Below are 12,997 nucleotides of genomic sequence, written 5' to 3'. Positions count from 1 at the left end.
GGTGGGGCCTGTCCAATTTTAACTGTCTTTCCAGATGATTCTTTAGGGAGATTAAGTGTGAGAACCAGTCATTTTAGCATTCTCAAACTCAGACAAATCTGCCCATTAATGTTTAAGCAATGCCTTTTGCCAAAAATAACTGCAGAAACAGCCGACACTCCCAGCGCAGCGGCATCTTGGAAGCCCCTGAGCTCCAGGCCCCTCCTCCATGACACCCTACTCTACGCTGTGTTTAGAACTGGGGCAAACGTAGTTGTGCTCCTTTCTAGAACTGGCCCTAGAGAAAGCAAGGTCATTAGTGGTGACTGACACGCAGCAGCCCCGAGTCTCTTGTGAACTGACCCCTGTGAGGTCAGAGCGGGTGACACTTCAGCCTCTGTAGTGAAAGCCGCGCAGTGGTGACAGTCCAGCCGGCTCTGCGTGGGACCTTCACACGCGGACACTCGTGCGCCAAACGCGTTTTTCTGTACTGTCTCCTCTCTTTAGTTGGAGTGTTTTTAGCCAGAAATAATTAAAAAGTTCTGACCTGACTTGCTGATGCCCAGTGATGAGAGGATGGAATTTGTTGGGGGGGGAAAAAAAACGAGGCTTACAAACAAGGGCAGGGATCCTCCACGCAGGGTGTGGCTGCCTGGTGTCTGACTGCACTGGGGCCAAAATGACGTTCGGGGAGGCCCCAGCTGGACGTCAGCATGCTGTCCACCTCCACACTCAACCCAGCGTTGCCCGGGGGATCTCAGCCAGTCCTGACTCCCGAGGGCCCCACTGTGTCCTTCCGTCCCCAAACCAAGGCTTCCCAGCAGAAACACGACCAGCCACTTACCGCGCCATCTCCTTGGTTTCCTGCCGCGCTGTGGCCATCTTAATCATGTCCTTCAGAAGGGGCATCCCGCCTTCTTTGATCAGCAGGGGGCAGTACTTGTCCGCTGAGGGGGAGGTAGGGGCAGAGAGCAGGGGATCAGGGCGGGTCTCAGCCTTCGGACCAGAACTGCCCCCCCCCGCTGCCAGGACGACCCTTCCAGAGGGGCAGAGGGGCAGGAGGAAGGCGCAGGCCTGGACAAGGGCACTGCTGTGACCTGGGAGGAGCCCTGCTTGTCCACCTGGGGGAGCAGGGGCTGAATCTGGGGGAGGGCTCTTCCCCACTTTGGTGTGCAGCAGCGTTTTTTCCCCAGAGCTCATCCTATGGAAAATATCAACCAAACCAATGGCTTCTACTCTCTGAGGAGTTTTGTAAAAATATAGATTCCCAAGCCCTGCCCTTGGATTTTCTGATTCCACAGACCCAGGAACCTGTGTTTAATTGTGTTTGTAACGAAATACCACCAGGTGATTCTGGTGACCAGCCAGGGTGGACCCCCATGCCTTTCTGGTGGGAGGTTCATGGTTCATGCCAATAAAGAGCGATCCAGGGCTTCCACCCCATGGAGAACACGGGCATTTCAGTGGACCTTCAGCAGGTCTATGTGGTAGGAGCTATTTTTATCATTTCCATTTTACAGATGAAAGAACTGAGGTTCAGAGAGTTGAAGTACTTCGCCCAAAGTCACTCCAGAGGCTTGTCCGAGGGAGTCTCAGCTCAGGGCTTTCCTCTGTACTACGCTGCCTCTCTGAGGTAAGGGGCTACTTTTTAATAAGACTAACCTCAAATAATAAAAAAAAAGGCTACTGTACTGAACAGTCTATATATGCATGTGGTTGGTATGCGGTATGTTCTAAGTACTTTATATGTCTTACTTCACAGCAATCTTACAAGGTAAGTGCTATTATTATCCCATCTTAAAGATGAGGAATTTGAGGCACAGAGAGGTTGAGAAACCTGCTCAAAGTAACAGAGCAAGAGGTAGAGCCAGGTTGCAAACCTAGGCTGCCTGGGCCCAGAGCCCACGGGCTGACCCCCTCTTCTGGTTAACAGGGCTGAGCAGCACCCAGGCCCCGGGCTCAGCACTTTCTGGTGGTTCTCTTGTCACATCAATCTTATGAGGTGGGTGTTCCCATTATCCCCGTTTCACAGGAGGTAGCTGAGGCTCAGAGAGGTTAGAGAACCTGCACGAGGTCACGTAACCAGTAAGGGAGGGGACTAGGGGCCACACCTGGTCTGTGTGGCCCCCTCTTTCTCCGCTCCCCCAAAGCCACCGAGCACAGGACTGTCTAGACTCTTCTATGGGCAGGGAGGGTGGGCTCTCTTTGAAGAAATAAGTTAGAGTTGTTTTAAAGTTCTCTTGGATGTCCGTTTCCTCAGGGGTTGGTTCTCTGTTTGGGTGGATCTTACTCTGCTTTATAGAAGGCACGGAGATTTTTGACTGTTCACTCACATGGAAGCAGGAACCATTGAGAAAGCTGTCTGGGAGCTCCGGATGGCCGTCTGGCCTGCCAGGCATGTTCTGGCGGTGGGGCGGGGGCAGCCATAATGCCGTGCGCCCCACGAGTGCTGGAGAGCAGAGGGCTGTGCTCTAAGGTGGGCCCCAACGACATCGGCTCTCTCAATGCTCCCCGCCCGGGCCGGAAGCTTCTGAGGGCAACTCAGCCCTCAGCCGCGTGTGTCCCTGTGTCTGAACATGGGGCGAGTGGGTACTCACGGTAGACAGAAACAAGGTTGTACAAGGCCCAGGTGGCCCAATGCTGGCTGACAGGGGAGATTCCCTGGGGAAGGAGGCGAAGAATTGGCTCAAACGACCTGTAGGAAGAGAAATCAAGATCACTTCTGGTGCTGAGGCTCAGGGGTGTGCTCCTTGGAATTTCTTCTCCCTGAAGGGTCCCACAGACAAACTGAGCAGGCCAGGGGCACGCAGGGGATACGGGGCATCTGACCCCTCAGCCCAGCTCAGGCCCTGCGCAGGAGCTCCCTTGTGTGAGAGGTCAAGGGCATGGACACACAGAGGGAGGCAGAAGGGACACGGATTAGGTGGTACAGAAACTGGGGGCCTCAGCAAGAAAGAGAGACCTGGCCTGTGGGGATGGGTGTGTCCTGGGAAGCAGAAGGAACTGTGACTGTACTTCTAATCATGGCCTTCTACAGGCTACCTGCTGCCCTGTCCCAAAGCCCCCAAAATGGACATGCAAACCCCCTGAGCCAGTGATTCCACTTCATCTCTCCTCGGGAACGACATAAGTGGAGTGTTGGCAAAGCCACAAGCATGAGCCCCTTCCTCTCAATACGGGTTTTCAATTTAATGTCAATCAGATGGGCCATCAGCACTTAGAAAGTGACCCAGTCATACATAAGGGAGACCCAACCTATGGCTGCAAATTGAGTCACAAGATTGTATGTCTCGACGCTTCAGTCTTGAAGCTGGACTGAAAGGAACTAAATCTGTGCGGAGAACCACTGGAGGAAGGGGGCCACGGGCACCTCAGTGAGGAGGGGAGACACGGGCATGTTAGCAGGGACTCTCTTTCCGGGGTGAGCTTACTTATTAACAGTTTCTGTTTTGTCTCCTAGTGCAGGTGGGTATTTCCCCCCATGAATAAACATGTACCAGGTGTTTGTAAACAGGAGGCTTTGGGCACACGCAGGTGTTGACGTGCATGAACGTCCACCATGCTGTACAGCCAAGCTGTGAACCTGCCTGCTCTGTCCTGTCTGTGGACTCTGCCTCATTAAGCAAGGCCCGAGGAGGACCAGGAGAGAGGCGAGAAGCCAGACCAGGCCCTGTCCCAGCGCTCAGGCCACCCTCCCCACCGCGCACCTGTAATTGATATTTCTCCGCGAGTTGATGTCCCAGCTCTGGATGGCTGCCCACATGCGCTCCTCCACCTCCTCCCTCTGGGGTTCACAAATGCCCCAGGCCTCAGGCCCGTCAAACATGATGTGGGAGAGGACGCCGCAGGCGTTGTAGGAAACCTCAATCCCATCAGCCTTGCTCTCCAGGAGGTTGCTGCCAAAATGGAGAAGAATGCAGTCTAATTCCCCTCAAGCCCCTCTTCAGAAACCAGGTGCTGGACCCAAACTTACAAACCAGATGCCAGAGGAACTACTGATTTCTTTATCATTTATTCATATCCAGGTGGCTTTTAAAAGCGATGGGAGGTCACTAACGTAAGACAAAGCCACAAGAGGACCATTTATGGAAGGCTGAAAGAATAAAAATCCACACTACAGGGGAAGGAGACATTTACAACAAAAACCTAGGCTAAGAGCAATTGCTGCTACTAAGCACAGACCAGAGCTCTGAGCACCCTGGCAGCCAAGGCAAAAAGGCGAAGGCGAGAAGTACCAACCTGAAGACGCTGATGAACTGGGAAGTCATTAGCTGGGGCCGCAGCTCCTTCACCTCTGCCACGTTCCCCAAGAGTCCCAGCATATTCCGATGCAGCTCCTGCTTCTCTGGGAATTCCTGGCCAAATGACAGCCATCGGGGCCTTATAGATTAGCACTTAATTACTGTCTCGTATTCTTAATCTAGATGCTTTATGAGCATCTGTTTGGCTATTTCAACTGGACAAAGGGGAGGCGCAACATGCAGCCCTGCTACCTGCCAGTGCACCCAGGACGGTGCTGGGTACACACTGCAAGGGGTTAAAATAGTAGGGGCTCCTTGTCACAAAATCAGAGGCTGAGTGGGAACAGGACCTATAAAATTGTGACTGGGACAAACACGGTTCTGTTTACCAAAGCTCAAAATACTAGTTTAACGGAACCCTCTTAGAAACTAGAGCAGGAAAACAAAGGATGAGTTTTAGGATGAACAGATGGTTCTGCTGGACAGAATTCTGTCCAGCTGCTATCCTGACAGACCAGTTAGACTGGACCACCTGAGAAGGCGCTGCTGGGAAGGAGAAGAGAGGGCTCCCGGGGAGAGCCCGGCCAGGCCCCGTGGGTCCAGGAGGGTCTCTGGAGCTTCTGTTTGCAGCAAATCCTGGGCTGATGGGTCTGTGAAGACACCCCCCACCGCCCCTGCCTGCCCGCCCGCCCGCTGCCCTTTGGCCAGAACCGCAGGGAGTGGGGGTGCTGGCAGATTTGGTCGGTGGGGAGCCGGGGACAGGAGAGTGGCCGTGTGCACGGTCTGGAGGCTGCTGCAGGGAGACACTACCTTCAGGCAGTCCAGGAAGAGCTTCATGCCGTTGAAGTTGAGGAACATCTCACAGTTGTCAGGCGTCTCGTCCGTGATATTCCACAGTGCGCTCCAGGAGAACTCCATGACCTGGTCACACTGGGGGTAGGAGAGGGCTCAGCACAGGCTCACCTGGACGGGCCTGCGGGCTCCTGGCACCCAGTGGCGGGGTTGGGGGGGGCAGGCGGGGTCCCTGGACAAAATACGGACGTCCTCGGGACAAACCAGGACCCTCTTGGGCTGTGGGAGGGCGGAGTGGCTCTGTGAGGACGTGACTTACTATCTTGTCCAGCAGCTTCTTCTGAATCAGCTTCAGCATGGTCTGTGGGCAGAGAAGAGAACCTGCAGGGCTCCAGGCCTCAAGAGCTCCCGTGCCCCCGCTGTCGCTCCCAGGGGCGACAGCATTTCCATTCCTGGCTAGTATGTCCTGACAAGGCCAAACCTGCCTGTCTATTCGGGAGGCTGTTTGAAGAAGGGCAATCCACAGACTTGGCGCTTGGCGTCAGGGGGCCTGGGTGCCAGTCCTCGCTCAACCCTGACTGACGGTGTGGCTTTGGGCGTGGCCCACCCCCCTGAGGAGTTCAGCCTCCCCAGCGAGAAAACGAAAGGACACTGGATGTTCCTCATTCTTTGCTTGCTTCCTTCAGCAAATACAGGGCCGGCAGAAGTAACACCTGCTTGAGTGTGGTTGGTGGGGTATGTGAATGTCTCACACAAGATGGACAGCGATTTGAGCATTTCACCTAAAATGTCATAGGGTGTGCTTGAGTGGGGTGCTGCTACGTTACAGAATTACATGCTTATGAGTGTGTGAGAAAAGAGGGGCACTATTTATGCCGCGTCCTGTATTTATTTTCTCGCTAACATGCACCAGGCTTTATGCTGGGAAGGGCTGTGGACCTAATGACGGAAGGAGCAAGCATAACGTCCTCCGCTTGGAGCTCCCGGAAAGTCCATCTACTTATTTAGTCCCCACTGGGAAGACGTGTCAAGGCACCTAGTCCAAGGAGGCAGAAAGGACTTGTACACTGGGACCCAACAGGCGAATGGAGGGGCTGGGAGAGGATGACAGAACGTTCTAGGTGGAGAAAAATCTACGCGGGTCACAAGTAACATTCACGGTTAGGAAACCCTTTGGTCTAGCCTGACTTCGTCACAGGGCAGCGGGGCTACAGACAGGGGGGGGGGGGGGAGGGCAGGGCAGCCCGCCTGCACGCACCACAACGAAGCCCATCTTGCCCACGGCCTCCTTGTGGTCGTTGTCCACCTGGCAGACCAGGGCGTTGCACAGGTGCACGGCGATGCGCTGGATCGACTCGTCCTGCCGCGTGGGGTTGAGGATGCTAAGCAGGAGCTCGTTGACCCGGCGGTACTGGAACTCCAGCTCCTCGGGGATGCTGAAGTTGCAGAGGGTCAGGCAGCAGTTCCGCTGGACCTGGGCAGGGACAGAGGCAAGCAGAGCACAGTCAGAGGCAGACTCGGGAGCTGCGCTGGAGGGGCTCTCTAGAGGGGAGGTCCTCCAGAGCTGTGCTGCTCCAGGAAGGCTTTTCTGGAAGAGGAGACTATAAGGCTTTCTTAAAATGCATTTTTTTTTTTGCGTGAAATAGTCATACAGAAGAGCGTATGAAATAACAAATGTATAGTTTTATAATTACAAAGCAAACAAGCCTTTCAACAATGTAGCCACCATCTGGGGAAAGAACAACACTGCCAGCACCCAGAAGTCCCCATGTCACATGTCCCTTTCTCATTATAAATGCTTCTTTCCACTAGAGATACCCGCTACCTCTGATTGTTTGAAAGATTTTCTAGCATCTTGCTTCATTTTGTTCAGCACAGGTTTGCAAGATCAGCCATGCTGTTATCAGGGGCCGCTGTGCACTCGCTCTTCACTGCAGTATAGTATTCCGATGCACGCGTCCATTCTGCTGCAGGTGGGCTTCAGCGCTTGACTACTTCACGCATCCCGCTGGCCATGCCCATGAGCCCCTCCAAAGCAGACCCACGTCGCGGGGAGCTTCTGGGTCACAAGGCGTGCGTGTCTTCAACTCCACCAGGGAGCCCCAGGCTGTTTCGCAGTTTCTGCTGCCAGCGCCCAGCAGTGCAGGAGGGCTCGTGGCGCCAGCATCAGGGGCTCTTTGTCTTGTCTGCAGGCTTATTTTTTTTGAGTTCTCAGGACATTTTTCTCAATTTAATTTCTTTCCATCCCTGCTTATTAGATACTGGAAGTTCACGCTACTTTATTTATTATGTAAATGAGAGGATAGCACCCTTGGTTAACTCTTGGTTTTCTCCCCGCCAATGTATATATATTTTTTAAATTTGAGAACAAATTTAAGTTATAAAATACTTACTGTAAAAAGTTCAAATACTGCTATCTGAGCAAAAAGTTAAAGCCCCCCATTTCATTCCCCTCAGTACTCTGTCAACGGGTTGGTGCACAGGCCTTCCTTGCTCCGCCCTCCTGGAGCCGGGGGTAGGGGTGGGGGGGCCTTTGGGGAGCAGGGCTCTACAACGACAAGTCCATCCAGAAGCCTGTGGGCCAGGGCTGTTTCTGCTGGATGTAAGCGGGGTCTCCAGAACCAGAGGGAGCGTGCAGCTCTCCTTAAAATCAAAGGTGCCTGTGCTCAAGGTGTAACTAAACTCTCTCTCGGCAGGAGCAAGTGCACACAGCGAAGAGCAGCATGGTGACTCCTGGTGGCCAGTCCAATAAAATCAGGGTTGTCTGGGGAACGGGAACCAGGGCTCGTGGGAGCAGTGGGGGATTCGCGCCAAGTTCCAGGGCAGCCTTCCTGCTCAGGCCACTGGAGCCAGAATCCGTGTAAGGCTGCACCGCCAAGGCTATAAAGGTACTGAAAAGTGAAAACTAAAAGTGGATTTGTTCTCTTGTTAAAAAAAAAAAAAAAAAAAGTTTGGTGTACATTCTTCTAGATTTTTCTTTCAAAGTATATTGATTATGCTATTACAATTGTTCTAGATTTTTCTGCTATGTAAATACAAATATATATTTGGGGGAGAGGAGAGGCAAAAAAGGTAATGTAGCTGCTGGTTCCAGATTTCTCTTCACTTGCCAATATGCAGTGGGCCCCTCCCATGTAAGGACAGACAGATGCACTGTAATATCCCACTGGGTGGGTGGGTCGTGCATTACATTTCCTGACCCCTATTACTAAACCATTTTGCTTGTCTCTGATTTCTGTGTAATCAAAAAGGGTGGATGTGTGTGCATCTTTTCCCTGTAAGAAAGAACATTCTTAACTATGGAAAACATAGGCTGAAAGGTAAGGGCATTTATAGTTCTAGCAGGTTCTGACAGCTGCCCTCTAGAAAAGCTGTCTGACCCCCACCTCACCGGCGGAGAGTGCGCGAGTGCCCATTCCCTACCCTTTGTTACTGCTGGGCACTGTCAGTCTCTTGAGAAGAGTGACATCTTGTTATTTTAATTTCCATTGCTTTGATAGAGTTTATTAATTTGTTTGAGAGTCTTCAAGTAGCATCTTTTTTCATTAAAAACAAAGATGCCCCCTTTACCTGATTCTAACATTGACCTCACAGTGGAAAAAACAGTTGTTCTGGTCTGGAGCTGGCAGACAGCAGGCCTCCGCCTTCCTGCTGCGGCAGCGTCCCCACCGCAGCCTCGCTGAGGACGATTCACACACACCAAGTGCTTTACAAATGCACACGTCCACTGCCCCGGCACTTCCACTTTTCAACAGGCAGTGTAATGGTAGCCTATTCAGTACAGTCAGCAAAGCCTTACTGAAACAGAAAAAACTAAAAAAGCAGCCTAAATGTTCACCTACGGGGGCCGATTCCATAACTGCAGCCCCCGCACTCAGAGGAGCCCCTTTCTGGTCCCCTCCGGAGGACAGGGCTTGGCGACTGCCTCTGAGCTCCAGCCCGGAGTCAGTCAGCACCAGATAGGCCTCTCCGTGGAGGACGCCGGACACGAGGCTGACACCAACAACTATGAAACCGAACCATCACATCCAGTTGTCCAGGGAGGAGAGGTGGGGCTGTGAACAACTTCTACTTTCTGGTTAATACGTTTTCATATTACTTGACTTTGTTTTCTAAGCATTCAGTGTCTTACACAAAACAAACATTATTTTAAAAATTTTGTTGCCAAGTGTTTGTTGACATGGGAGAGGTTCACATTCATGAGACACTGTTGAAATAAAACCCCTCGTTACACATGCATCATGCTCAGAGTGAGGCCATTCACTAACTAAATACACGTAGACTGAAATCCAGAACGATGGATACCCAGTGGTAACGGTGGCTCTCTCTGGTGGTGGGGTTATGGATGGGTTTTAAAATCTTTATGACTCTTATAAGAAACAGTCATTGAAAAAAGTAGCCCCCAACAGAGTGTTACTAGGCAGGAAGGCTGAGGAGTCAGCACACGCAGAGGCCCAGGGTGGTGGGGCCAGGCTAGGGGGCCCCGAATGCTAGGCCCCAGGGTCTGGGCATGATGCTGCAGGGAAGGGGTGTGGGGAGAGGGCAGTGCAGAGCCAGGTGAGAAGGGGAGGGAGCAAGCACAGCGCCCGAGGGATCCACGAGCAGGCTGGCGAGGCTGGGCCGCAGGGGGAGCAGGGAACGCGGGCCTGGGTGAGAGCATGCTGGGCCGCGGCAGGAAGGGGCTCACCGTCACCTCCTGGTAGGATTCCATGCCATTCAGCACCACCTGGATGACCTGCCGGCGCAGCTTGACGCTCTGCTCTGAGCGGTACTCGGAATTCGTCAGGTAGAAGAGGGCAGCGCTGCCTGTCACTTGAATGTTCTTGTCATACTTGTGGCACTTGAGGGCTGTGATGACCAGCTGTATGAAGACAGGGTATGGGGACCAAGTTGGCAAGTCCTGTTAAAGCTGTGCAGGGACAAGTCTGGGGGCTTGAGGGGCAGAGATGAGGGCAGGGCCATGTTCTGGGACAAGGCCAGGGCAGGGGCATGTGAGGCACTGTGTGGTTGGGAGGTAGGACTACCTGTGTCCTGGGGATGAGGGGATGTGGAGGAGGGACAGGGACTCTGGGCACATGGTTCAGCCACATCCAGCATCCTCCACGTGGGGAGGGATGGGGACCTGAGAGTGCCCTCCTGCTTCCAGGGACGGGGCTGACCTTCAGAGCCCGCAGGAGCTGGTTGCAGCGCTCGATGCGTGCGATGTCAAAAAGCAAGTTGATGGCCCGTGAGGTGATCTCCGGTCTGTGCTCCGTGTAGGCCTCGATGGCGTTCAGCACCTGCTCCTCGTTCTTGTCGCCGCTTACCTGTAGACGAAGCATGCTCAGAAACCACCCGAAAGAGGCCACGTTCTGGGATCCTCAGCTCCATCTCTAGCCCCAAAGCAAACACCTTGGGGCCCCCAGCCCATGCCCTTCCCTTCTCCCAGGGCTCCCTGCTCCCTGCCCCCTCCACTCCCCCCTCACTTTGTAGGCCGGAATATGTGTGAGGCGGCACAGGGAGGTCTCGAAGAGCCCAAGGAACTGCAGCGGCCTCTTCAGGGCCCGGAAAGGCATGATGCTGCTCTTGGAAGGCTCGATGCTGAGGGAAGAGGGTGCTGGTGTCAGTGGCCTGGGCCAGGGCTGCCCCAGGCTCAGCACACAGGTGAGCCTCTCCCTGGGGGCGGTCGGGGGTTCACTGCGGACTCTATTCTAGGCCCTTCAGCTTTTTTTTTTTTTTTTCTTTTTAACATAGACCCTGCTTCTCTCTCTCCTTTTTAAAGATTTTATTTATTTATTTTTAGACAGAGGGAGGGGAAAAAGAGAGGGACAGAAATATCTATGTGTGGTTGCCTCTCACGCACCCCTACGGGGGACCTGGCCCGCAACCCAGGCCTGAGCCCTGATTGGGAATCACACCAGCAACCCTTTGGTTCTCAAGCCGGCGCTCAGTCCACTGAGCCACACCAGCCGGGGCTAGACCCCACTTCTTGAGGGGCAAGGTCACATTGTAAAAGGACATGTGGGATGGGAGATACAGTTGCAGCCATCTTCGGAAAATAGTATCTGCCATATTAATGAGAATACATCATCTTTAGGTGCCAGCAATCATGAAGGGACATGCCCATCAACCACACCCCGCTAGAGGATGGCTGGGGATAGATAGGGCTATGGCCAATTATAGCCGGATGGGATTGAATGAGATCTTTCAACCAACCTATTAATAGGTTAATTAAAAAATTAACCTATTTGCTGCAACGCCTAACAAGTGGCAGATTCTGCCAGCCTCTCTAACACCACGACACTGCCTGTGGCCAGTCTGAGTGTCATCATTTCCCGGTCATTCCTTGTGCTTGTTCCTTCTAGCCTTTGCACGTGCTATTCCCTCTGCTAGAACCCCCTTCCTCTGGCAAACCCAGAATGAACTTTCAATAGTTTGGATGGCCCCAGCTGGTGTGGCTCAGTGGATTGAGTGCCGGCCTGCAAACCAAAGGGTCGCTGGTTCAATTCCCAGTCAGGGTACATGCCTGGGTTGTGGGCCAGGTCCCCATTTGGGGGTGTGAGAGAGGCAACCAGTAGATGTATTTCTTGCACATCAATGTTTCTCTCCTTCTCTTTCTCCCTTCCTTCCCACCTCTCCAAAAATAAATAAAATCTTAAAAAAAAAAAAAAAACCTTAAAAAAAAAAAGACAGCTTGGATACCGTTCTTCCTCCTCCCTCCTTCCCGATCCTCAGGGCAACCCTGGGCTTCCCCTTCTGCAGTGCTTGTAATGACCTGTCACACAGCCTGGAGAGGGCAGGGCCTGATTCCTGTCTTAATCTCTAGCACCCAAAGGGATGTTTGGTAAATGCTTGTTGAATGATACCCTACGGCAACCACGTGGCTGGGTCCCCACCTGGTCTGCCCTGCTTCCTCGTCCATCTTGGAGATGCTGCAGTTCTCCAGGATCATGTGGCCAGAGATATCCAGGGACATGAGGTTCCCCAGCTTCTGCACAAAGAGGCTCAGCACCTTGCGGGTCAGCTTGAACTTGTAGTAGCTGGAGAGGCGGTCTCGGGAGATGTCCAAGTGTCTGGAGATTGGGGTGGGGGTGCAGATCAGGAGCTGGATGCAGGCTGGGGCTGCCTTGTAGACCCCTGTTCCTTCGGTCCATGGCAGGGGAGAGCCCACAACTGCCATGGGGCATTCTGGGAAAAATCCTGCCGGGACCTTGGTGCCCTGAACAGCCCTGATCCAGCTGACACATTGCATTTAGGGAATGGGCTGTCTCTTCCACGCCCACCTTCGACCTAGCCAGGGGCTCATGAACCTTCTGGGACTGACAACACGAATGTCGCCCCCCCGCCCCCCCCCCGGCAAGCTCAGGGCGGCTGCTCACCGCAGCTTGTGCAGCTGGACAATGACCCGAATGTGGTCATCCGACAGGTCCATGTTGTAGAGCACGAGGGACACCAGGCTGTCTTTCCATTGGGTCAGGAAGACCGCATCGCTGGTCTGAATGCCTGAGAGGTCTAAGGCGGCCAGCGAATTGAGCGGCCGCAGTAGGGACTCCACAGGGACCCCGTCGATCATGCGGCCCAAGTTGAGGAAGCGCAGGCGGCTAAAGCCCTCGAAGGTGAAGTCCTTGACCAGCACCTGGCAGGTGGGGTTGACGAGGCACTCGTCCTCACAGCCCCCTGGGTTCTCCTCCTCGTAGAAAATGTTCGCGCAGCCGAAGAGGCTCAAGGACACCAGGGTGTGGCTAAAGCTCCTCAGGGTCTGCAGGCTCTTGGCGGACAGCTTCTCGCAGTTGGTCAGGTAGAGCTCCACCAGGTCCTGGGGGACGCACGGCTCCATCAGTGCCATGGCCCAGCCCCTGCCCTCGGCCTGGCCCTGGGCTACAGGTGGGCTTGGGGAGGGGGCTGCACGAGATCAAAGAGCCCTGGAGGGGCCCCGGACTTCCTGCCCTGCTCCTGACTCACCGTTCGACTGTCTCGTGGTGGCCTCTCATGGCCACCTCATGCCC

The 12,997-nt window shown here is 53.8% G+C and overlaps 1 protein-coding gene across 5 annotated transcripts in view; it reads right to left on the bottom strand.

Annotated features, from left to right (window-relative positions):
- ZER1 (zyg-11 related cell cycle regulator) overlaps positions 1-12,997 on the bottom strand; it is a 29,599-nt gene that overhangs the window by 2,845 nt on the left and 13,757 nt on the right. For 4 of the 5 annotated variants that reach the window (XM_054584279.1, XM_054584280.1, XM_054584281.1 and 1 more), the window contains 12 exons: positions 12,371-12,807; positions 11,888-12,064; positions 10,478-10,592; positions 10,172-10,318; positions 9,700-9,873; positions 6,271-6,486; positions 5,332-5,373; positions 5,031-5,150; positions 4,219-4,334; positions 3,687-3,875; positions 2,577-2,674; positions 824-926 (listed from right to left, as the gene is read on the bottom strand). In XM_054584279.1, coding sequence (XP_054440254.1) covers positions 824-926; positions 2,577-2,674; positions 3,687-3,875; positions 4,219-4,334; positions 5,031-5,150; positions 5,332-5,373; positions 6,271-6,486; positions 9,700-9,873; positions 10,172-10,318; positions 10,478-10,592; positions 11,888-12,064; positions 12,371-12,807 — 1,934 coding nt within the window. The remainder of the gene's footprint in view (positions 1-823; positions 927-2,576; positions 2,675-3,686; positions 3,876-4,218; positions 4,335-5,030; positions 5,151-5,331; positions 5,374-6,270; positions 6,487-9,699; positions 9,874-10,171; positions 10,319-10,477; positions 10,593-11,887; positions 12,065-12,370; positions 12,808-12,997) is intronic. The other variant, XM_054584283.1, reaches the window with a different exon arrangement.

The sequence above is a fragment of the Pteronotus mesoamericanus genome, unplaced genomic scaffold (assembly GCF_021234165.1).
Source record: "Pteronotus mesoamericanus isolate MK-2021 breed Mesoamerican mustached bat unplaced genomic scaffold, CSHL_Meso_final contig_78, whole genome shotgun sequence".
In the NCBI taxonomy this organism is placed as follows: domain Eukaryota; kingdom Metazoa; phylum Chordata; class Mammalia; order Chiroptera; family Mormoopidae; genus Pteronotus; species Pteronotus mesoamericanus.
This window is presented reverse-complemented; position numbering and strand designations above follow the sequence as displayed.